The sequence below is a fragment of the Colossoma macropomum genome, unplaced genomic scaffold, assembly GCF_904425465.1.
Source record: "Colossoma macropomum unplaced genomic scaffold, Colossoma_macropomum, whole genome shotgun sequence".
NCBI classification, from domain to species: domain Eukaryota; kingdom Metazoa; phylum Chordata; class Actinopteri; order Characiformes; family Serrasalmidae; genus Colossoma; species Colossoma macropomum.
The window spans coordinates 24,926,571-24,952,801 of NW_023494810.1; the positions used below are offsets into that span (position 1 = coordinate 24,926,571).

Below are 26,231 nucleotides of genomic sequence, written 5' to 3' on the forward strand. Positions count from 1 at the left end.
TAGCTATTAAGTGCAATTTATTAATTTAGAAGATATTTCTGGGATGATTAGATATAAGATAATCCCCTATAAGACCACCAAAACTGTTCCCATCATACAAACAGTACTTAAAGGTTTCATCTTTGATAGAGGAGAAAATCAAGCTCCACTCTTGCTTCAAATCTGAACAAGTCAACAGGTGTTTCTGTCCATCCTTCCACTGTGAGAAGACAACTCAGCGCTACAGGTCTTAAATGGATATGGAGCTGTCAAGGAGCCCTTTCTAAGAAAAGTAAACAGACAAAAAGAAGAAAATTGGAAATCAAACAATGAGTGCATTTACATGCACTTAATAATCCGATAACTGCAAATAATCAGATTGCGTCAGAAATCCGATCAATGCGTTTACATTCACTTGAGTATTCAGATAATGGAAACTCTCTCCTGGGTCTACATGAGTCAGGCAGCAATCGGATTTCTGCTTTGCTTCCAGCCAATAAACTCACAGACGTGATGTCAAACATAATCTAAACTCGAACTTCATGCAACGACTTTTTTTAAACGTTGCGCCACCATTTTACCTGAAAATATGACCATACATCATCTAGAAGATAAAGAATATTTAAATCTTTCACTTTGTTAAGCATGTAGTTGGTTTCAGCGTCGCTCCAAAAGTGCTTTGCTGCGTCTCGCACCAACACTGTTTGCTTATTTCTGGTACCACGGTCTGTTTCGCACACGCGCAGACTGAGAAATCCGAAAGAAATCAGAGTAAGAGTTCACAGGCACTGAGAAATTTGATTACTGAGCTAAAATCCAGCTCTCTTTATCGGATTTCTTAATTGGATTTCTGGACCTTACTCTGATCTGAGAAATCGGAGTATGCCGTTTACATGACCATTTGAATAATCAGATAACTGCAGAAATTTGATTAAGATCAGATTGTCGAGTGCATGCAAACAACTCAAAGAAGCTGATGGTGTTTTCAGAACAATGGACTGACCTCATCACTGAATGTGTTTGAGTTTATTTGGATCGTAAGAAGCAGAAAATGCAACCAAATTCTAAGACTGAACTTTGGAGGTGTTAATATTAATATACTGTTTTGACAGGAAATTGTTTGCTCAGTACTGTATGACAGCTACAATATTCAAAAAGATGGTTGTATATTGCCTTGTTGAAACCAATGATATTTTTTCTATTTTGATTTGTATCACTTATGTATAAAATCATAAATGTGTATACGTTTTCTTTTCTAGTTCATATGACAAGAATATTTGTTGGATATGTGCAATAAATGATTCAGTGAGTTCAACTGATTGATGAGTTTGTTCCAAAAAGCTGATCAACTTAAAAAACAGGATTATGAATTACACAAATATTTCTCCAAACATCTGGACTCGAAGGTCATCTCTTCCATTTATTGCAAGTCTCCATAAGCTCTCTGGTATAATATTGCTTTCGCATGACCAAAACCAGCTGTTAAATTCCTCCGAAAGATGAATAAACTGCACCTGCTCCTTTCCAGACAGTTCTATTTAGTTCACTTTATCTTGTGGCCTATTGAGGGAACTCAGATGAGAACCAAATGCTGCGGCCTCTTCGCCCCACCTGCAGCTTTGGACACCCATCAGAGGAGAGCCCAGAGTAAGTGATGGTCCTGCTGCCGCCGGCCGACACATGCCGAACAATGGGCCATGTGAACAGTGGAGTGTGTGGGATGGGCTTTTTTTGGCCACAGGAGGGTCAGAAAAACATACACACACACACAAATAGAGCGGATGTCCATCTGGGTTGTAAATCACAGTCTTATAAAACAGTTTGAAGTGACAATGTACAAAGAACAGCGAACTCTCATCTGGCTTTTTATTCCTAAACGCCAAATTCAGTACATGAAGGGCCTTTTTAGTGACTGTGATCATTAATTATAACAATAAAATGTGTTGTTTGATGCATGTGACCCACCATAGGCAAGACCAAATCAAAAGCCCACCAATGTGCAGTCTCAGTCCACATTCATAAAACAGGGAAGCATTTTTGGCACTTTTACTGAAGAATTCTGCAGATTTTTCATACTTTCTGTATAATTAAATGAAAAAGATGCAAACAAAGTAATTCGGAGTGGATTGATGTGAAATGCTCTGTTGTATACGTTCACCTCTAAAAGCTCCCTCACACAAAGTTATTATGAATTATTGAGAGGTTATGAATACTCTGCCTTACGCCTGAAACTTTTTAAAATAGTTTTCAGATAATCTTTTGGCCCGAAAAATATTGTTCTACAACAGATTTATGGTGAAGAGGTACCTGCAAGGAATTAGAAGGCAAAATGGTATCTAAAGAAAACTCTTTTTTAGACTTATTACCATAAAATCCATTGTAAAACTCAGAAGATGTGTAGGTTAACTGGTCATTTTGAATAATAAAACTTATTTGCATTGTAGACACAATGACCCCTGGTTCTTATCACGTTAAGTTTCTCTCTAATGAACCATTTCACATGAAACCAGTCTGAATGACTCTGTTTACATGACTAAACTATGGAGAAATTCTGAAAAATCAGTGGAATGCCCAAATAACACAATGGCTCAGCCAAATAAAATAAATCCACACAATATTTCTCCCCCTTACCCCAAAAGTAATAATTTAGCCAAGACATTTTTGGTGTCTGAAGTGCTTCTTTAGTTCTGCACTGGACCTTTGAGGCTAATGCTAACCAATTACGGAAGCTTACAGCCAACCGCTTATAGCCAACAGTGCATTTCTAAATCACCCAACCCACGGCTCAATGTTGTTAAGTAAGCTTAAATCACCTTTTTTATGTGGTTTCTGATACTGTTTGACACAATGCATCTGTAAAAATGGAAAGAGTATAAATACATAGCTAAAAACAGAACTAGCAGCCATCTTGAATCCTGAATTTTGTCTATCCATTTTTATAAATAGCAGTATGTCAGAGAACACATAAGCAAATCTAATTAAGATTACTCATCAATTTGATGCCATTTTGGGCAAATGTGTGATTATTTAGGCATCCAGTTTGTACAATGCTAACTATAAGCTGTTAGCTATAAGCTTCTGTCGTTCTGTTAGCTACATTAGCCCTTATAGCTCCAGCCCAAAACCACTGAAGCAAATTTCAGACACCAACTATGTCTTCCCTCATCGATGACATTTAAGGTAAGACGAAATTTGTACATTTGTCTTATCCCCTTAGCTCTGCGTCCAGAGGCGCTAGCAAGGAAACAGATACATCTTGGATGGGAAACCACAGAAAAGTGTCCTTAACACCCATCTCCTCATATTTGTCTGTGCCCCTGGACTGAAACATGCCGTTTCCAGCCTGTACAGCATATAATAAGACCACTCCCCACTCTTGTCCACTTGGCTGGGGGTGCACAGTTGCCACAACAGCTCTGTATGGCACAGTTTTTTGAGCAAGTGGTGGTAGCACAGTGGTCCAGATTTGCTCCAGTTAATGAGTCCTATTAATTGCATGGCTCCTTGGAGGCATAACTGGCCTTTATTTTATCTTCCTCATTCCTTCCCTCAGTCTCTGGCTGGTAGAACATGTGGTCAGTGGCACCCACAGGCTCTGACCACCATGTTACGGTACTTCTTCAGGATGACATTAGAGCTGTCGTCGAAGTAGAGCACAGAGATGCCGTGGAGCTGAGTGGGGGCGCAGCAGGGCTTCGGAACAGAGTCCGGGTTTATGAAGTGCACCTGGAGGAAAAATCTGGATTAATGATCTGTGAGGTTCAGTGTCTGTGCTTTATTATACTATCTTCTCTATAGACACACTAAGGAAATCTCCAACAACAACGCTGGTATAATAATGGTTGTCAATTTAACAAAATTAACACTTAGATATTACAGAAATCGCTGGTGGTAAAAATAGCATTTTATAAACTTTGATATAATATTGATATGCTAATTTCTCATTGAAACAAGTGGAGAAATTCTACTAAAACTACATAATGCTAAAGTATGTTCATGTGAAGCTATGCTGTTCTGCACCACTTACCAGTGTCTGTACGATGGCGTGGTTAGTGGCATTCATGTAGGAGTTTAAAGGGAAAGCACATTCTCCCTCACAGTAATATGCAGCATAGCCTTCTGGAGCTATAATCCAGTCCTACAAACACATGGAGGTTTAGAAAGATTAGAGGAGGAATACAGACATGAAGGGGCTTGAGTGTATGTGTGTGTGTGTGAGAGAGAGAGAGAGAGAGAGAGAGAACATGTGTTGTTCCGGAGTTCAGAGAGAGATTATTTATGTGTTTCATCATACCTGCCACCCCAGGTCTCTGAAGCTGACGTAGAGCTCATGTTTCTTGCAGCCCTGTTTTGGGTCCACACTGACATTCTCTATTAAGAAGAGGGGAGGTTTGTCAGTTGCATTCAGAAGGAGAATAACCAGTAAATCAGTTTAAAGGAACAGTCGAATTTACAGTTTTCCCCCTTAACCCAAATGTGGTTGGGTAATGCTGTAGTTGGCTAAAAGTCTGTACACAGTTGTCACTGTTAATTTGGGTTATGAGGAGAAAGCAAAGCATTACATCCCTGCTAAAAACAGCATCGATCAACAACCTCCTTAACTTGTTATAAAAGTTAATGTAACAAGATTGTCAAAGTCATTTTGGACTTCTATTTCTCTGTTCATTGTGAAATTTTAAGATCATGCAAAGGGTAATAGGTTTTCAATTACACAAAAAAAGTTAAAAATGAGACAAACAGAGAAACAGGTTTTTTGCGTGACAGTGATGATATGTTGTGTTTCGGATGTTGATATGCTGGTCAGCATCAGTGGAAACTGTTATACTAATCACCACCAAAATCAACATATGTTGTGTTTTGGGTGATGATATGCTGGTCAACCAGCATGACCATGCTGGGTGAAAAGTTAAATCAGCACCAGACCAGCATACACCTCTTGCATGCGGTTCTACAATCAGATTGAGATAAGAAGGATTACCTGCTGCCTCTGCCAGTTTCAGAGCCTCCTGGCTAGAAGGTGCTGCATGTTTCGGGGTTTTGGAACGGTTCTGTGTCCTCTGCTTGTGTCCCGGGGCTGAGCGGACACTGCGGAGACGGACTCCGGTAGCTTTAAAGAATGCTACGACAAATGGCCGCTTGTTCTGAGGCCCTCTGCTGCCTATCAGCCCCGCTGCCCTGGGATTCACTCGCTCACCTGTTGGGGGCGACCACGAGTCACAACAGTTCAGTTAATATTATGTAGCAAAAACATATTGAAAACATAAAGTACTGCTGTGTTATTTTAGCAGCGCTGTGCTAGCTTTGAGTCACGTGACTCTGAAAAGTTGGTTAAAGCTATTTAGGTGATTCCAATGAGTTTTAACCCACCATCTTGACTCTCTAGAGCGAGCAGCAGGCCAAGGTTTTGACTCGGATGTAGTAGCCAGTGGTTACTGGTGGCAGTGAGGTCAAACACCAGCCAGCCTTCTTCAGCTGCCCACACAACCCTGGAGTCCAGCAGGAAGAGATCTGAGTCTCTGGAAGTGAAAACAAACAGTATGTGAACACAAATGCATATTTACACTGAGTTGAAAGCCCTACTTTGTACTTTCACTCTTTGGACATTTTATTAGAAACATCTACCTTATAGGTCCACTGCATAGATTTATGATTACAGACTGGAGCCAAGCACAATTTATCAGCTCCTTTTACTCCACTCATTGTTGGTCAGTTTCTGACCACAGGACACCTGTTGTCCAGATATTATTTGGTAGGGGGAACATTCTCAGCGCAGCAGTGATTCTGACATGCGGTGGTATTAATGTCACTGCTTGGTTGAAAGTGCCCCCCCCCCGAAATATCCAGCCAGGAGCAACTCCGTTGTCAGTTTCTGACATGGCTAGTGGAGCATGACTGTGTATCAACAGAGGGGCCATGGTCTCTAACTGTACACCAGCAAGGTGGATGTACAAGGTAGATGTTTCTAATATAGTGACCACTAAGTAAAAATTTTACACATATGGAACACTTATTATTTGAAATATATAAAACATACACTCACCGAGCATTTTATTAGGAACATCTTGTTTCTACACTCCATTTTATCAGCTCCACTTACCATACTGGTGCTATTTGTAGTTCTACAATTACAGATTGCCCCTTTTCTACCCTGTTACAGTTAGCCCCATTTCACCCTGTTCTTCAGTGGTCAGGACTATTCTCAGTCCAGCAGTAAGACTGAGGTGTTTAAAAGCTCCAGCAGCACTGCTGTGTCTGATCCACTTGTACCAACGCCACACACACCACCACCACATCAGGGTCACTGCAGTGCTGAGAATGATCCACCAGCCAAATACTACTTGCTCTACGGTGGTCCTGACCACTGAAGAACAGGGTAAAAGCGGGATAACAAAGTATGCAGAGAAACAGATGGACTACAGTCTGTAATTGTAAGTGCACCTATATAGTAAGTGGAGCTGATAAAATGGACAATGAGTGTATAATGTGTTCCTAATAAAGAGCTTGGTGAGTATATAACATACATACAAATCGTAAATCATATATATATATGTGTGTGTGTGTGTGTGTGTGTGTGTGTGTATATACACAATTTAATATATGTAATTTCAATTGCCCTTTTACCCTTTATTATTTGTTATAGGATTTCATTCCAAAATGCCAATATCTATATGTAACAATTCTGGGTATAACTAGTTTTGAAAAGAAAAACAGCTGACTTGTATGAGAAAATACTTCGAATAAAAAAAAAAAACTCTATTAAAGGCTGTTTTAATCTTTATATAGCACTGATATTTTTGTACATGTAAAGTCCACATCCAACAATGTATATCATGAAATATACATATTTTTAAACAAAACAATATTCAATATTCTGAGGAGTTATTAAATGACAGGTAACATACTATAATTTTCTATTTATATCAAATATTAATACATTTATTTCTGTTAGAGATATCTGTCTTGAGATGTGATCACCATTTCTGAGATCTGATGTGTTCTGGACATTAATTTTATTCTAATTTAATTTTCAATGCTATACAGCTTTCTCAGTCATTTTAGAATCTTCTATGTCATAATTCATAATGCTGGACAGATAAAATATCTTAATTTTCTTAATGCCCTACTAATTATTTGAAGCCCAGGGTGAGCATATTACAATCATTTTACACATATATCTACAACCGAATTGGTTCATGTTACTGAAAACATTACCTTTTATGATGTATATGACGTATATTGAGGTTTATAAGATGCACAAAAAACATCTATAACATCAGTTCCTACACTGATTATGAAGAGGTGGGCTATACTTCAACTTCATGCTATTTTTTTTCCACACAACTGCGGAAACAAAGCGCACTGTTCTTTACACACAACCCATATGCCAGTTCAGAATAACACACTGAATGAGTCAAATCACCACCACCATTCGTGACCTCTTTATGACTCGTTTGTGGAGACGTACAAAGCAGAGATATGACACACGCGAGAGATGACGCCGATTAGCCTACGTGTGTGGTAGGTGAACTGAACAACCTTCTTGTCATCAACAAGAAAGAATAAAGCAGAGAGAGCGCCGCAAAAGTCAAAGTCGACAGGCAACAGCTTGCCCTGGAAATCACGTCACAGTTCTCCCTCCGTAAACGTATCACAGATTAAAATTCCTGTCTGATCCAGGGAAGATAGCGCAGGAACAATGGCTGGGTTTACGGTTTGGGTTACAGACCCTTGGGGGTGTTTGTTGTGTTCTGCTGCCGTCGCCTCACTGTCTGTCTGTGGGATGCGTCTGCATCACAATAGGAGTAACAGGGATGATTCACAACTGGGGGGCTTCGCTGCTGGTCAAAAAGGACACCTTACCTTCTTTTTAAATTTTGTGTGAGTAATGTTTAGGAGTGTGAGTTTCTGACCTCTCACAGTGATTTGATTATGATTCCTTAGAAAAAGATTAAAATTTCAAATAATTCAATCTAATCTGGTTTGATTTGTGTGATTCAGAATTATTAAAGAAAGAAAAAAACAACAAAAATAATACCATTTTTTTTTAATCTGAGATCTGACAATCTGAAAAATTTTATTTTGGACAAAAAATGAGGACATACTTTATCACATATTATTATAATTGATTATGACATTTCAAAATCAATGCAGTTCAATCACCACATTCAGATCAATGCATTTGTACATGTTTATTAATTGCCCGTTACTTTGATTACATAAATCGGCTATGTGCTAATACATATATATACATAAGTATTACTTATGTGTATATTTTGCAACACTCGACTTCCTTTATCAAAATGTCTATCTCGGTACATGGTCAGAAAAAAGGGTTCTGTGCAGGCACATTTTTCATTTGTCAAGGTACAAACAATGTAAATGTTCCCTCAAAGGTACAACAGTGGTCTTAAGGTCCATATGTGCACCTTAAATCAGGACAAGGGTACTTATTTTTACTTTTTTATAACCTAATGGTTTAAAACAGAACAGTAAAATGAAAAGCCTGGAGACGAGACGGGGCGTGTGGAGCAATATGATACAATTATGATCCCTGACTAAAGGCACCTAAAAAGTACCCTTCAGGGTTCCACGCAAGTGACAAGAGTGGTACTGTGCCAGAGACAGTTTGGTGCCTTTTTCTGAGAGTGAATGAAGAGCAGGTTTTGCCTAAATAATGTTTTGATATTTTTCTTTGTCAAATTATTATTAGAAGGCTTGAGTGCTGTTGAATGTTGACATCACAACAAGGGGCTAAAATGTGTGGCTTTTATCAGCTATTCCTTCAGTTTAATGGCAAGATCTAAACATCAAGGCTTTCCTATTTAAAATGATAAGTTACTGCAAACCGATACAAAATCACCCTCACTTATTTAAAAGAGTTTGAAGTCTACGTGCCCCTAAACCTATACGGGTAGCTGACGATAAAGACAGGCCAAAAACAACACTGAAAGATAGAGAGAGAGCAAAGGAGAAAGAGAGAGAAAGATAGAAAAAGAGAGAGAGAGACAGAGAGAGATAAGACAGGGAAAGAGAGAGAGAGAGAGAGAGAGAGAGAGAGGAGAAAAGAGAGAGAGAAAAGGGAGAGAGAAAAGGGAGAAAGAGGTTGAAGAAATAAAGACAGCAGACAGAAAAAGAAAGAGAATGAGAAAGTGAGAAACAAAAAGAGAAAGAGAGAGAGAAAAGGGAGAAAGACATAGAAGGGAGAGATAGAGAGAGGGAGAAGGGAGAGAAAGGGAGAGAAGAGAGAAAGAGAGAGAGAGAAAGAAAGAGAGAAAGACAGACAAAGATTGAGAGAGACTAAGAGCAAGCGAAATAAAGAGAGAGGTTGAGAGGAGAGAAAAAAAGAGAAAGAGAGGCGAAAGAGATAAAGAGAGGAACAGAGGAGAGAGAAAGAGTGAGAAAAAGACAGTGGAAAAAGGAGAGAGGAAAAAGACAAGATAGAGAGAAAATAGAGAGAGAAACAGAAAGAGACAGACACAGAGGCCAAAAGAGCAAGAGAAAGGGAAATATAGAGTGAGAGCAAGAGAAAGCTAGAACAAGAAAGAGACAGACAGTGTGAGAAAGACACAGACAGACACACAGACAGACAGTGAGAAAGCAGTGCAGACAGAGAGAGCAAGACAAAGAGTGCCATACAGGGCAAAAGAGCAAAAGAGAGAGAGAGAGAGAGAGAGAGAGAGAGAGAGCGTGAGAGAGAGAGATGTGATTTTGAGCGTTTGGTGAACATGAACTCTCTGAAAGAATTGTTCTGAAGAATAGAAGGATCAGACAGAGATATGGCCGTAGATGAAAAGACAGAGTCTACAGGCTGAAGTAGTGAAGAGGAGCGATTGATGTCAGGCTGGAGGAGGGTGGAGGTGGACGATGGTGGAGATGGTGGAGCTCTTTTTCTCCTGAAGCCTCTCCGCCTCACTAGCTGACAGTAATGGCTTTGTAATGGCCGTTGCACTCATAGTCTGCTAACAGCCATGCTGTAAATCAGCGGCAGGAATTCAGTGGGAGAACTGGCACTGGACACCTACCACCGGGCAGGACCGCCAGTGTGTATGTGTGTGTGTGTGTGTGTGTGTGTGTGTATGTGTACATCCCTCCCACATTCAGAACCAGACTGAGTGGGCGGTAGCATATGTTTCATCTCATACAATTCACCCGACGGCTTTCTGTAAGGCTTTCATATTAAACTCCAATAAACTCTTACACGGCACAGCTGGAGGCAGACTTTACACACTGACACATAGTGCTGCACAAACGCATCACCTGCACTGATTTAAGAATGCTGTCATCAGTTATAGTGTATTATAGTAATATTTAATAAAATACAGTACAGTGCAGAAATCAGAGACTACCTTTCATTTATTCTATTTCTGAGTTACTAAGTTGAATTTTCTAAAGAATTCCAGATTGCACCAAAGAATTGAATCCAATCATGGTGAAATTTGAGATTTCATGATGTACTAAATAAATTCCTACAAAATCACAATCAAATAAAATCACATCCACTGGGAGTTCTGAAATTTACACTCCAATCATCTCTAACTGGAAAAAAATAACACCAAGGCTTCTGTCTCATCACAAATACAGTAAAAAAGACTGGACGCTTAATTGTGTCGGGCCTACGTCCTGCAGAGTGAGCTGGATGAGTTATGCTTACCTGCCATCCTGCTCCCGCAGCACCTGATACACACTGACGTGAAACGTCTCGTTTTCGTATCGCTCGTGCACAAAGTCCTTGTAAACGCGGAACTCTGCAGCGGTGACCGTTTCCCCGTCTGGAATGCGAGAGAGGTCGAAGCGGTGGTACTGATGGAACACACTGGGGTCCTCCTCAGGATCTACAACTAACAGAGGAAAATAGACAAATTAACACAATGTTTACATTCACAGGTGCAAAGAAGTGTCCTTCTATTCTGCTGTGGACACAAGTATTTGCAGTAAACTGTAGGGCTGTATGGATGTGGGGCCGACACCAATATCCAGTACTTTTCATGTAAATATGCATTGATATGCAACAATATGCGTGTTGATGCAAATGGTGATGCTGTTACATACAAAATAAATACACCCGGATAAGCATTAGGAAGAAATGTAGCACATTTCCTGCTCTTCTTCCAGAGCACCATAAATGCATCATTATAGACTGGTTTAAAATATCAGTCAAATCTAAACACCACTGTGTTCTAAGCAACTATTTGCTGATACTGATATTATTCTGATGTCATCGAGCATCCCAAGCAAACTTTGCCAGAGCAAAGCCCTCTCAGTAAACTTCTGACTATCCTATACAGTTTGGCTAAACAGAGGATCACCTTTACAGTTGCACTGTGCCAGTGAGTGCAGTTTCCTTCAGGACTAATAAAGCAAGTGTCTATCTGTCTCTCTGTCTGTCTGTCTGTCTGTCTAAGCAAAAGAAGCAAGGTCCAGAAAGTCATACAAACTAATACCTTTTCCTTTCTCTCACCACCTTCTCAGCCTGTTATCTGGAGCCATAAAGAAGAATTCTAGGCTGTAAAGGACTTTTGAGAATCTGATTAAAACCGAGGCTCAATCACTGACAATAAACTAGCAATCCAACTTCACAAATGTCTGAGTTTTGTACAGTCTTATTGTTGAGACTCACTCTTGTCTGAGATAGAAAGAACTAGCAAATACAGCTTTAAACAGTTGAACACACACAAAATCATAATATGCTTCATTAAAACACAAAAAAGTTTTTCTTAATTGCAGCAAATAATTTCGGTAAGGACAATCCTTAATGTTACACACTGATTTTCAGACTTCGGGGACTTCAAAACAATGAGATCTTAATTTGGCCATGAGGGACAGGGATGCAGGTTCACTTTCTGCTGTAAAATGCAGGAGTGGGGCTAAAATAGGTCTCCACCCACATACTAAAACTCTTTGTGTTTTGGTAGTGACATGAAAATTTAGGACAGTATTTTTTAATTTACAATTACGTTTTTTTTTTTATTTAAAACTTAAACTAATAAAAAATATAAATATTTCAACTTCATTTTAAAATAAATCAAAACGATCTTTAAAAAACATGCAAAAAAATTAAGTATAATTTTCACAAGTTGAAATTTAGGGGTTAGGGTTTGGGACAGACACCTCCCAATAGAAAGTGCACTATAAATTATGATTTTGTAAATATTTCACTTATTACTAACTCAATTAATATCAGGTTTAAACGGATTATAACATAATCCCTGTAAATATCTAGGATCTAAATACCTTTTTTTATTCAGTTTAAACTAATTAAACTAATTGAATGGTTCATTTATCACTTTTTAAATTCTTATTTTCCTTAAAAATGTATTTTTTAAGTAATTTAGTGACAAAATACTGTGTAATGTTTTTTAAACACATTTTAATACTGCATTTGAAATCACTGAAACCTACTTACCTTCTTTATTTCTATATTGCCTGGTCTTTTTGACCCTTAGCGAGGTCACTGAAACTCAGTCTCAGTCCAACAGAATTCCAATAATAAAAGTTCGTGTATATTTAACTCTAAATGTTCTTAAAGTCTTATTTGCCTAAATCCACACAGTCACGCCACACCAGTCATGACTCAAACACTCACATACACACACACACACACTCTTACACCGCAGCTCTACTCATCTCGTAAAAGCCGCACTGTCAGAATGGCTGCGGAATCAAACACAGAGCTAACGCTTGATTGGCTCACCCACATCAGTGTGTCCAAAAAAGAAATGTTTGCTTCCAGAAGCCAGAGCCTGATCTGACTGCCTGCGACTCTGGTCCACATGAATTATGGGTGCACACTGTGTGTGTGTACGTGTGTGTGTGTGTGTGCGCCTGTGTGTGTATATGTGCGCTCCTACTGGCTACAGACCCAAATCACACACATGTGCCGACCACAAGAAAAGCTCTGTAAAAGGCTTGGCCCGGAAACCAGCGGTGCCCCACACACATACACACACGCATATGGACACATACACACACACACACACACACAAAGACACACACAAAAACCCAGATTAATGCGCACACACACACACACATACAATGTACACATACCGAAATGTTGCTAAGCAGTAGGAGTCCAAAGACATATGTGGTGCATTATAGACTTTATAGGCCTTGTTAAGCCTCTGGTGACCTCAGCTGCACTCCACACCATTTTTGGGCCTGCTCCTGTTCTAACTCGTGAAAATATATGTTCCCAGATCAGCTAAATTCCCACTGGCATCATAGGCCAGGGTCCATATAACTCAAGTGTCTTCCATTAAGAAAAATTGATCTAAGATTTCCTCCGACCCCCATCACCCAGCTGTTCTGTATCTGAATAACAGCCCTGATTTCCAGATGATAGTAAGAGAGGGAATCACTACAGGGCCCACAGTATAATGTTATCACGCTACATAAACCACAGTACAACTGACCTATTCATGCTCTGCCCACAAACACATTTCTTTGTAGTAACTGTTGTCAGTTGCTTTACAGAACGATGGCACGAATCTGATTCTTATTCAACTCAATAGGAAACTTCGACATGTTTTACAGTCGAAAGTTTTTTGACGAAAAACGTAATTATTTCATGCTATTAATTTCAAATTATATTCATTATTGAAATTTATTTTGTATAGATGTGTAAGGTCACACTGTTGGGTTAGATCAGGTTTAGTTTTTGTTTAACCCCTTAAAATTCCAGGCTTATTACATACTAAGGCTTATTATTCAGTAACTACAGAGACTCCAATGCAAACTGGCTGAGCTATTTATTAGGTTGTAGAAGTGTGTAATAAAACTTTGGGCCCACCGCTGGGACTTGGGTTAATAATCACATGATTGAGCTAACATTAGCGTTAGCATGGTGGCAAATTCAATGATGACCTATTCAACCTGCCTAATTTCAGTTAGCTCGAGCAACACAGTGCAGGTTGGTAGCATAACATTTTAGCCTTTAAACTTTAGACTTAATGGAGCGACTCTTAGCAAACATTTTGGGTTGTTAAATTAGATGCTTGACAAAACATTGCTAAAATTTCTTGTCAATGTTCTGTAATGCTTTTCCAACATATCCATCAATGGATTCATGAGTATTGTGATATCGTGTGATTTATTACATTTTAACAAAATTTTGCCTCGCTCTGTTCTTCATAACAGGCTTTACACTTTATTTACCTTACTTTAGTCTTAACTGCCGAAAAATACCATTAGAAACATCAGTATTAAGATGTAATGCTTTTTCTTTCCAATGAGAGTTGGCTTAATGGTTATTTAAAGAAAATGTCCAAATAAATAGGCAAGAAGGAACCTACTGCCCTCAGTAATGCATTAGCATTAAACATGAACCATTCCACCAGTCAGATTCATTTGGTTCCACAGCAACATCAGATTCAGATCTAAAAACTGAGAATTTGGGCTAAACTATAAAATGCACAGGTCAATCCTGGATCAACACTCTCAACCCCCGGGGGAACTTTCATACATGTGAGCGCAGCTGCAGAAAGACATCACAAGTTTGTCAGATTTGGTCAACAGTATGACATTTATGAGCATGTTCATCCACACACCCTATAAAACCCAGCACAAACTACTCGACAAAGGAAAAACAGCATCCAGCGTGTATGTGAGTAAGGGAATTTGCGGAGGAAAATCCATGAGTTCAGAGCAAAACCTTGGCAGATGTTGAAGTCAACCCCCCTCCAATTGTTGTCCCCACCCCAGCTGAAAGCCACTCAGAGTTTCCAGCCTGTGGCAGAAGCTTAAGCGATTCCTGGAGGTTTCTAGGACACTGTTTTCACGGTGCTACCCAAATCCGTTTGGACTTGAGAAAAGCAAGGCGTCAGTACACCTAAGGGGTGTGCGGTGTAGGGGGGTTAGACTCTGCAAAAACACATTAATGATAATAAATAATAAACATTTAAATCATTTCTATACGGTGATTATGCTACACTGTTTCTCAATCTGATCAAAGCAGAACTTTGAACAATTGCTAATTCAGTTCACTAGACAGCACCTTTTATTTGTTAGACAACAGGACAGTTAGAAGAGCTAGCTAGCTAATTTTTAGGCCCCACTTCAGTACTTTTTTAAGATGCTTTAGCCAACTTCGAATTATCACACAAATATATGTCATACCTGCATAATACAAGTGGTCAATCAAAACATGGTGGGATGAGAGGACAACAAGAAGTGGAGTTTTCAGTCAAAGAGCACTTGCCCTGAGCTAGGCTAGCCTTTATTGAGCTAATTAGTTAGCTATGCAAACTTTGTAAACTTTTTTGGAGAAATCTAACCACAATGTATATTCATTTTGTGAATACTTCATCTGGCTATAAGCTTTGCCTTAGAACAGCGGTGTACTGCCTTTATTTTTGTTGTTGCTAGCTGTTTTTTGCTAGCTGTTGCTTTTTGCTAACTAGCAAGCTAGCAGAGTAAAGTAACGAAGCTGTAACAGGAGTCAAATATAATGGACGGGAATGTTTATTACCTAAAACCCAGTCTAAACATAGCAAATCGAATGCTCTGGTTTTGAAACATAAAGCATTTTTGCTATGGCTTATAAACAGCTCATAACAGATAGTAAACAGATTTTAGCAACCCATTTTTTAGGTTTGAAAAGGGAATACAATGATTTCTGGGCAAGTTCTACTGCCGAAGGTCCCTCCGAAGACTTGTTTAAGAAAAATGTAGTTGTTATTCAGTATCATATGAACTCGTTTTCTGTTCTGTCTTCATAATAAATAATTCTAATATAAGACTTTAGTTTTCTTACGGATTCAAAACACCATTCAAATACTATGTCAAACAGTTGAAAATGCTTATAATACCACTATTGAACGATAGGAAAAATAATATCATGATCAGATTTTTACCCATACTGCCCAGCCCTAAGGGTGAGGTTTGGTGGGGGAGGGATCAGTCATTGGTCATTGATGATGACAGCAATGATTACTGTTCTTTTTACACACATCCTGCCCACAAGCTTCAATACATGACATCATCGCCTACGGAACAGCCACAGTGCATGCGTCCCCAATTGTTTCCATCAGCATGCTATAATGAACACACAAGGCCAGCAAAGAGCGAGAGAGTAAGAGTAGGAGAGAGAGAGAGAGAGAGAGAGAGAGAGAGAGAGAGAGAGAGAGAGAGAAAGAGTGAGTAAACTCGAAGCAGAGCGCATACTGCAGGCAGCTAGTCATTTGTTTGACCGCAATTAAACACTGGAAAGAAAAGCAGGAGCATTTTATGGAGGCAATAATTGCTTGTAAGGGTTTTGTGTGTTTACGTTGAAGACCATTAGCTGCAAAAGATCAGCGCTCAGATATGCAAACTGCTCCCTGCGCATGCATTTCAACACTTTGCTTTTAGCTCCAAGCCACATATGCCAAGATACAGCGCAAGGCAAACATTTCTAATTGATATCGTCTCGTATAATTATAACAATGGGTTTTTTTTAGCACTCTCTGCAGCTGGAGTCTAAATTGGTTCCAGCGTTTGTTACGATAAGAGTCGTGCCCGTGGACAGAATCTACTTTGGCCAGAAAAGCAGGTCAAAAGTCCTCCATTCAACTTGTATGCAATGTAATACAAGCTTAGCGTGCAAAATTAGCTTTATTTAATAGGTGGATCGATTGACCCATCTGTACTTTGCCACAAATCCCGTTCTACGTAATGAGAAATCTTAGCTTAGAGTTGAGTGGAAATTTAGAGTTTAGTTTAAGTTAAAATAATATTAATTTGAATATGAAAGCTCACACTGTTATGACAGAGAGCGAGACATGTAATTAAGCTAACATTAGCACTGTGGCAAATTTATCATTGCTGCTTCTAATCTGCCTAGTTTCAATTAGCAAAACGACATATCCAGTTTGCTAGCATAGCATTTTCAGCTGGAAACTCAACGTTATATAGGAACTCTAAACTAGAGTAAAATGGGATTTCTGCCAGTGTTTTGTAAAGCTTGTCCAACCTCGCAACAGTTGCTATGAATGAGCACATCTGCAGGAAGGGCACAGATAGATCAGCTGAATGAGTAAAATGGAAATCCACAAAGTAGCCTTTAGCCGCAGGACCATGTGGTTCTTATCCAGTTTTTTCCTAGATACAATTATTCAAGCTCTTAACCACCCAACTTTATAGCTTGAAGCTCAACTGCACTTCCTGTGGTTAAAATCCCAAAACTCGCCCAGAATGTTCCTGTTTAGAACTGGCAACTATAGACTATACTTCAGAAGAGGACGAATGAGTTTTCAGAGAAAATCATTTAGGGAATAATCAATGATCTGCTTGCTTTCCCCTAGTTGGCTTATCAACATAAACAGGTGGATTTTGAGCCTGTTTGCTTGCACTGCAGGCCACTCCAATGAGAAAAGCTCAGCTGGTGGGAATCACTACGTTCAACAAACAAATTCTGGGATTTAGCAATCGCAACAGGTACTTATTACTTCCTGCTCATTCTGTCACACTGCTGCTCTTTTCAGTCATACTTTAATACTACATGTTGAATAAGACTGTTTTCATTTATTTATTATAAGTCAGATGTAGACCAGAATATTTTAGTAGCCATTAACAAAGAAACGTTTTATCAATATTATGGCAGTCCATCTTTAATTTGATTGTCCACTTACCCTTACACATCTAATTATTATTGTCATTATTGCTATTTAAAGGTAACTGCATAATTACTTACATTGTTAGTTACATAACCAGGTACATTTTCGTCTAGTCTACTTTTTCCATTTGTTTTGATGCCAAAAATGACAAAAACAACAAAAACGTGATGAATGTTTTTTGTTCCTTCTTAATAAAACAAAAACTTTTCTACTAACAAACACAAATGTGGTATTGACTGAAAGTTTTGAGGCCCTGCTTATTTCAAAGAGCTACGAATGAAAAATAAAAAACCTATTTTTCATACACCTGACAACAGCAAAACCTTCAGTTTCTGCAGAGCGGCTGGCCAATGTGTCACTGCTATCATCGCTCAAAATGTTGTCATAAGCTCTGCACTGTACGTGACCAGTGTGCTTTTGTGTGATTTGATGTAAGGACCAGGTGAATAATGTTTCCAGAGTGAAGACGTCCCGGACTCTCTTGGGATTTTAAGCAGCGTTCTTTTCGTCCTTTTCGTCGACTGTTAGCTAGGCTTTGTTGTTCAGATTACACACAGAAAATAAACCTGACTTTAGCCCAATGTTGCACGTGAAAAACTGGCCCACACCTGTCTGAAAATGTGTTATTTTGTCGTTGGACTTGGCTCGGGTAACAGACCTCTAACGTCTATCAAAAGGGAAGAGGCCACGGTGCGCTGAGGTAGGAAGGAAAAGATCGCAGACAGAACAGCTGGTTCCTTCTGCAAAGAGCAAAACCTCTCAGACACATCTGTATCAGTCCATGGCAGGTTCCCAGGTAAAACACAAGCTGGGGGAAAAAATGAAAACTGAATGATTCCAAGCAGCAGCTTCACCATCAGGCTGCAGCTGGCCTCCTGGATGGCTCTCTGAGTTTATGCCATGACCGTGAGGTAATTTCAGCCTGAACTGCAGTTTATTTCTTTTCACTGCAATAGCTTTGGGGAACTATCACTTATAGCGACTAATCAATTGCCTGAGATATACAAAGGAATGTAATGACTTCAATAGTGCTGAAAGTATCTCTTAAAAACATACAGGACTGGTTATTGCCACTGAGAATATAAAGGTTTAAGTTAAAGGAAACAAAAATTGAAACAGTTTTCCTCTGTACCCCAAATAAAGTTGATCAGCCAAGATGTGTTTGGTGTTTGCTTCCTTAGCTTTGCCCTGGAGCCACAAGGCTAATGTAACCCACAAGTAATGGAAACTTCTGTGTGCAAATTAGCAAACTGCATGTCTAAATCACCAACTTGTTGGGTAGTAAAGTCTCAAATAGACTTTATGTGGTTTATGTGGTATCACATACTGCTATAAAATGGACAAAAGTATACCACATAGCCAAAAACATTAGCAGCAGCCATCCTGAAGCCTGAAGTCTGCCCTTTTGGTTATTTGTATAGATAACAGTTTGTTATGTAGTGACAGAAACAAGCTCATCTGTTTGAGATTACTTAACATGACGTAGTTTAAAAATTTAGGCATGTAAGCTGCACAGTGCTAATTCCTAATACGGTATAATCCTCTACTACCTGTTAGCTTGTTAGCTACATTAGCCTTGTAGCTCCAGTGCAAAGCTAAACTTCAGACACCAAACATGCCTTTGCTGACTGACCACATTTGCGGTAAGAGAAAAAACCATTTAGTGGCTCCATCTTCTCTTTTCCACAGCACAGTTTAATTTATCTCAGGAAAAATGTTTTTCTGACGATCTTATGCTACAAAAAGAGAAGTGCAGACCCATTCTTCACACTCTTTACACTCTTTCTTTGAAAGCTGTGGTTCATTGCAGGGGTATGAGGGTGGAATACCTTAATTCAGTCATTCGGTGTGGTCCTGGATTTTCACCGACCTGCCTGCCAGCCCCGACACACAACTCAACAAGAGGAGGAAATTATCCTGTCAATCACCAGCAAGACAGAAACAGGGAAAAAACAATCCTGAACGAGGGCCGGGCCCGTTTTACAGACTTCTCCCCCTGCAGATTCCTCATAAGCTCACATCATATCCCTCTCTCGCCCGTAAAACGTTTTTACTGAATACCCAAGAGGGGATTACACATCAACGGCTGGCTCCGCTAACAATGCTGAGTGTTCAGGGGCCACTGTGTACCATGGAAGGAGACTGAGGGGCTAGAAGGCCCTGTTGGCCCTTCAGTGTGTTCCCATTGAATAATAACAGTGGGTGAAAGTGAGGGAGAGAAGGACTGGGGCTGGAAGCAGATCCCCATCCGGCACAGGACTGCTCTTTCAGCACAGTGCAACACAGCCTGCGGTACCATTTCCAAGGGAAACAAAGACAGGATTTGGGTTTAATAAACGCAATAATGGCCGAGGAAGTCCCCTGTCCTGCTTGCAGCTCTCTAGACGCGCACAAATACACTGACAAAGCATGCATAAACATGGACTTTCACCCACACATGCATCTTTATGCACATATAAATCTTTGAGTCATATACTATTACTGTTACCACCACCACTACCACTACCACTACAATAGTTCTACTATTACTTACACTACTGCTATTATTACCAGCACAAGTGATGCATAAAATTAGTTTTACTGGTACTGTTTTATATATGCATACCAGTAATATTACTATGACCACTGCTATTAATCCTAATAGCCTACTACTACTGGTCTAACACTGTTATGACTGCTACTCTTTCTATACTACTACTGTTACTACTATTGTTTATACTGCTACTTCTAACATTGCTGTTATAACAGTTCCACTGCTACTGCTAATAGTATTTTTACTATTGCTATTATTACTATTGTCTCTAACATTGCTACTACTACATGTAATTCTTCTACTATTACCACTACTATTGCTACTATCACTATTACTACTCCAAGTACTTCTAATACTTGTCTACTACTACCAGCACTACAGCTACTACTACAATTATATCTACTGCTACTATTCTCACTGTTGCTAAACTCTACCACTACCATTAGTATTCTTACTATTTGTTTCTATTCTAAACATTACCATAACTTTACTATTGCTCCCAATACTACTATAATCTGTACTATTACAGCATTACAACTGCTACTAATAATATTTTAACTACTACTGTTTTCATTACTGCTACAGTTGCCATTAACACTGCTACTTCTAATGCCATTAACCCCTTAAATTCCCAGGCTTACTACATAGAAAATACATGGACTATTACAGCGCAGACTGACTGAGTTATTCTTAGCTTATAAAGTGTGTAGTGAAACTTTGGACCCACTGCTGAGTACTGACCATGTTACTACTGCTACTATTACTATTTCTGCTCCTATTATTGCCACTGCTATTGCTAATAATAGACTTGCTGTTTCAGCTATTTCTAACACTAGTTTACTGCTACCGATACCACTACTATAGTTATGGCCACTATTATACCTACTGCTATTACTTCAACTACTAACACTGCTACCCCTACTAGTACAGCTCCTATTATTATTGTTACTTTTACTATTATTTCCAATACTACTCTTATTACTATTGCTTTTACCACTTGTATTATTACTGTACCACAGCTACTAATAGTGCTTTTACTACTGTTACTACTATTATCATTACTACCACAGTTGCCGTCAAATGCTACTAGTACTATAACATTAATAGTACTATTACTACTAGTACTAATACTGCTACTATTACCACAAATATTGCTACTACTCTAATTACTAACTTCTAATATTAGGTTACCACCACCAGTTTATTATAATAATGTCTACTGTATTATTATTACTATTGCTTTCCTTTCTACTACTACCATTACCACTCCTACTAATTACTACTATTATTACTAGTATTAACTCTACTATTATCACTGCTATTACTATAGCTACTTATATTACTACTATCACCACTACTACAGTTCTCATTTATATTGCTGCTACTATTCCCATTAATGCTACTATTACTACTGCTATCAATACTATTGCTACTACTAAAATTACCACTACAACTACTTCTAATACTTGGCTACTACTGCCAGTACTACTATACAGGATGACTATATATAGTATACAATTATGTGTACTGCTGCAAACTATTACTATTGCTATTATTTCAACTAGTGCTATTACTACTCTTACTAATACTATTACTTTTACCAGTACTTCTCTTACTACTACCGTTATTATTACTTTTAGTATAATGACCAAGTATAATATAGTATTTTATTATCACTGCTGTTACTTCTACTATTGCATCTACCATTTCCACTATTATTTCTAATAGTTTTACTCCAAACAGCAGTATTACTACTATCACATTAACTTCCTGTACCTTCCTGTACCTTGCACTTTACTAAATACTCTGCCACCTACTGTACCATCTTCTACCTCCACACCTAGTGTGATTATTTGCACATCCACATAGCATTGTAATATCCATTACTATATATAGTATATAGTTGATTACACCCACCCTACATTCCCAGTGCAATATTATATGTCTCGGTGCAATATTATTATTTTTAAGTTATGGTGTAAGATTATATGTATATATTTTAGTTAAATTGGTTTTATCTATTCTTCTATCCTATCTATAGTTTTGTTTATCTATGTGTAAATACTGTTCTCTGCATAATTTGTGGAACTCGCACTCAAGTTTTTCACTCACCTGTGTCCCTGTACTCTTGTGATGTGACAATAAATCTGATTTGATTTGATTTGACATTACTATTATTACTAAGGGTATTATTATATAGTACTATTAAACTACTGGTATTATTACCACCATTATTATTGTCTAGTACCACTACTTCTACTACAAATACCAACAATTTTTATCATTATTTATCAGACAGGATTTCTCTTGCTGTCTCTCTTACAGTAGAGTATCTGACCCTCTATCTCCTGGTGAACTTTGTGAAATGAAATGAAACTTCAGAAAATACCTCCTCAAATCCTAGTCATGCGAAACAAAGCCTACTCAAACCCTCCACACCGCTTTGAAGGAGCTTGCTGGAAATCGGATATGCAGATGGTTTCCTAACGTTTTATCTATATGCATAGCAAGCAAGTTCATTTAGAGAAAAAACAAAGGAAGCAAAAAAAAATATTCTTATTTTAAGTGCCTACCAAAAAGGCCCTAAAAGAGATCACAAGCCTGGCAAAACTCTCCCACTATACTGACATATCGAAATGCCTGTAGGAATCCAAACAGAGATATCATCTAATCAGATAGCTGCTGGAGACATTGCTGTGTTGTAATATCCTCTTCTCGCCGCTGATGTTCTTATGAAACTCAAACTCAAGCCATAAGGTACAGATGCATCTCAATCTGCAGAGGCTTTTTAATGCAAATCGTTAGCTTTTAATCCATGCCAGCAGTGGACGCATTACACTAACTAACTACTAAGATGGATTCTCTGAACCTGTAGGCTACTCATATCCATCCATCAAAGCCTTAAGAAGACATGAGAATTTGATTACAGAAAAACTAAGCTGTTAGGCAAACCACTCTGCATTTGTTCCTCAAAGGTTTGACTGTAATTTGGTCTTGGAGAAGAGGAATCACACTCAGCCTTGGAGAATAAATGTTCCAAAACAAATTATAGACCACTTTCAAGAAATGTCAATGCTAGGATATGATTAATATCACCTTCATTAGAGAAATAAAAATGTGTTTTTCATTATACGACAGCTGTTATTCTTTTGAAAAGTTTGTTATTATTTGTTATGTTATGTTTATCTTATAAAGGATCTAGGAATGTTTTCACAGCCTACATGATTGTCAGAAAAGTCCAAGTGAAACTAAAGAAAAGCTGCACTAATGCTGCAACACATAAACTGCACCTGATATGTTCAGATCAGGCACATGAGTTTGAACCCCTCTCACGGAAAGCCTTCATCACAAAACATTAAACTGTGTCCACTCACTGTCCACTCTATTAGACACACCTACCTTGTTGGTCCACTTTGTAGAAAGTCAGAGACAGTAGCTCATCTGTTGCTGCAGTTTGTGTTGGTCATGTTGGTCCTTCATCAAGACGCTGACCACAGGACACTGTTGGCTGGATATTTTTGGTTGGTGGACTATTCTCAGTCCAGCAGTGACACTGAGGTGTTTAAAAACTCCAGCAGCACTGCTGTGTCTGATCCACTCATACCAGCACAACACACACTAGCATGCCACCACCTTGTCAGTGTCACTGTAGTGCTGAGAATGATCCAACACCCAAATAATACCTGCCCTGTGGTGGTCCTGGGTAAAAGGGGGCTAGTAAAGTATGCAGAGAAACAGATGGACTACAGTCTGTAATGGTAGAACTACAAATTGCTCCTATATGGTCAGTGGAGCTGATAAAATGGACAGTGAGTGTAGAAACATTGGCTGATCAGTGTAAGAGCTGTGTTTATGTCCAGACAGAGCGCTGGTGGTCAGTGTTACTCACCCAGGTTGGCGAAGCTCATCACCATGTCCGCGTCGCTCAGGAGCCGCTCCTCCTCGTGCTCTGTAGGCGGGAGAGGCACGCGCGGTTCCGGTCCGTCCGCGAGCACGGCGCGGTACAGGTCCAGCATGTAGAGCGGTGCTGCGGTGCGCTTGAGAGGGGAAGGCGGCCGGGGCCGGTGCGGCAGTCCGAGCAGCGCGAGGATCTCCCTCTGCACCGCGCGCCGCTCCGCAGCAGCTGCGGGAAACGGACTGTCCGGTGCGCGCGCCGCCACCGCCAGCACGCCGCAGCTCCAGGCGAGAAACAGCAAGAGCGCAGAGTGCATACTGCTGAGGAAGAGGAGGAGGAAGAGGAGGAAGAGGAGGAGGTTTTGAAAGAGTCGGTTACTCCGTATTGATGATGCAGGCTGATGCAGAAGAGCGCGCGCTCGAGCAGCTACTACAGCAGAGTCGTCCCCTCGCGTTTACTACAGGACCGGAGCTCGCGCTGGAGTTTAAGTAGCGCGCGGAACGAGGGAGGAGGAGCACGCGCACATCCGGGAGCTTGTCGACTAGGAATGGGTGGGGTAAAAGCTGAAGGTGAGGGGTGGGGGTTAGGGGGAGGCATTGATAGATATGCATGGATGCATGGATGGATGGATGGATGGATGGAGGAATGGTTAGATAAATGGATGGTTCGAAAAGTGGATAGTTGGATGAATGGATGGATGGATGGATGGATGGATGGATGTTTAGATAAGTGGATAGTTGGATGAATGGAAGGATGGATAGTTGGATGGATGTATGGATGGATGGATGGAGGAATGTTGGATAAATGGATGGTTGAATAGGTAGATAGTTGGATGAACAGATGGTCAGTTGGATAGATTCCACAGATTTTTCAAAAACTAATTCAGTGTTTAAGATGTAAACAAAGTCAATCAGAGTGGTTTGATGTGAAACAGTTCATTGTAGAGAAACGTACTGGCTAGGATTTCTTCACAGTGATTGTAATAGAAACCAGGGGTTGCAATGTCTGCAAAGCAATTGTAGCTATTAAATTTATTATCCAAAATCATCAGTGGATCTGCATGCTTCTTCTGGGTTTTCTTCTGAGTATGTAATGTTGATGATGCTAAAATAGTGGTAAATCTGGGAAAAAAAATCTTTAGAAACTATTTTGCCTGACAACACCCTGCATGTATCTCTCTGCCATGAATGGACTTTAAGAAATAGGTTTTAGGTCAAAAGTGTCTCAAAACTATGGTAAAACAATGTCTCAGGCATCAGATAGCATATTTATAACAATTTCCTGTAATAGCTTTCTACGAGGGAGCTTTTAGAGCACATAAACTCTTCAGAAGTCTGGTTCCCATCACCACTGCTGTGATCAAATCTGACTCTGAAACTGCATCAAACCACTCTACATGACATTTACATCTTAACCTTTAAATTATGCAGAAATTTTGAAAAATAGGTGGAATTCCCCCTTATTTGAACTCTTCTCTAATCATAAACCTAAAACTCACTCTAATACTAGCCTAAACCTAATCCTAACCTTAACCTTAACTGAAAACCTAATCCTAACCTTAACCTTAACCCAAAACCTAAACCTAATCCTAACCTTAACCTTAACCGAAAACCTAATCGTAATCCTAACCCTAACCTTAACCCAAAACCTAAACCTAATCCTAATCCTAACCATAATACCAGTGTGGATGATCTCAGCAAACTAATTTTCACCATAATTTCTTAACAGGTTAGATAAGTTATATACGAGTGTCACTGAAAATTACTTTTATGTATAATAAGCCAAAATCATTCACTCCCTTTCAGACTGACCACATCGACGCTGAGGTTTTTCCACCCAACTAGTTGTGTAGCTGGGGCCTTAATTGTATTTTGCTTGACCCTTATTCACCTGAGTGGATATAACTCCCAGAGGACCAATGAAAACCAAGATCAGATTGGTTATCCTCACTTTAATGCAGCACTGACCGGGATTAACCCCTGACTGATTAAGACCTAAACGTCAGACGTGTGATGACAAGTCCCCAGTTGTCTTCTGTGCCATTACAAGGACACTGCAGAGATCACGGGTGACAGCTCCAGCGTTCTACTAGGGCCTGCTGCTTACCACCTGCTGTGCCCATGCGCTGCCCCCTCACACTTTCCCACTGCTATAGTGACGGTAGCCTGGAGACGCCGGCCTGGCAGGGCCTGGCTGCTCCATACTGGGCCCAAAGGTCAAAATCGTCCCACACCCT

The 26,231-nt window shown here is 39.5% G+C and overlaps 1 protein-coding gene across 1 annotated transcript; it reads right to left on the bottom strand.

Annotated features, from left to right (window-relative positions):
• Positions 1-1,372: 1,372 nt before the first annotated feature.
• On the bottom strand, positions 1,373-24,447 carry LOC118799932 (bone morphogenetic protein 7-like). Its single transcript, XM_036560054.1, has 7 exons — positions 23,990-24,447; positions 10,631-10,817; positions 5,347-5,495; positions 4,958-5,173; positions 4,274-4,350; positions 4,007-4,117; positions 1,373-3,705 (listed from the first exon to the last, which is right to left on the bottom strand). The coding sequence occupies exons 1-7, from the start codon at positions 24,309-24,311 to the stop codon at positions 3,556-3,558; spliced, it is 1,212 nt and encodes a 403-aa protein (XP_036415947.1). The 5' UTR covers positions 24,312-24,447; the 3' UTR covers positions 1,373-3,555.
• Positions 24,448-26,231: the final 1,784 nt, after the last annotated feature.

Excerpts from the sequence above, each read along its gene's own strand:
- LOC118799932 (XM_036560054.1), bottom strand. The coding sequence starts at position 24,311 with ATGCACTCTGCGCTCTTGCTGTTTCTCGCCTGGAGCTGCGGCGTGCTG. Across the intron at positions 4,118-4,273 it reads TCAGAGACCTGGGGTGGCAG|GACTGGATTATAGCTCCAGA; the intron begins GTATGATGAAAC and ends ATGTGTTTGTAG. Across the intron at positions 3,706-4,006 it reads ACGCCATCGTACAGACACTG|GTGCACTTCATAAACCCGGA; the intron begins GTAAGTGGTGCA and ends TTTTTCCTCCAG.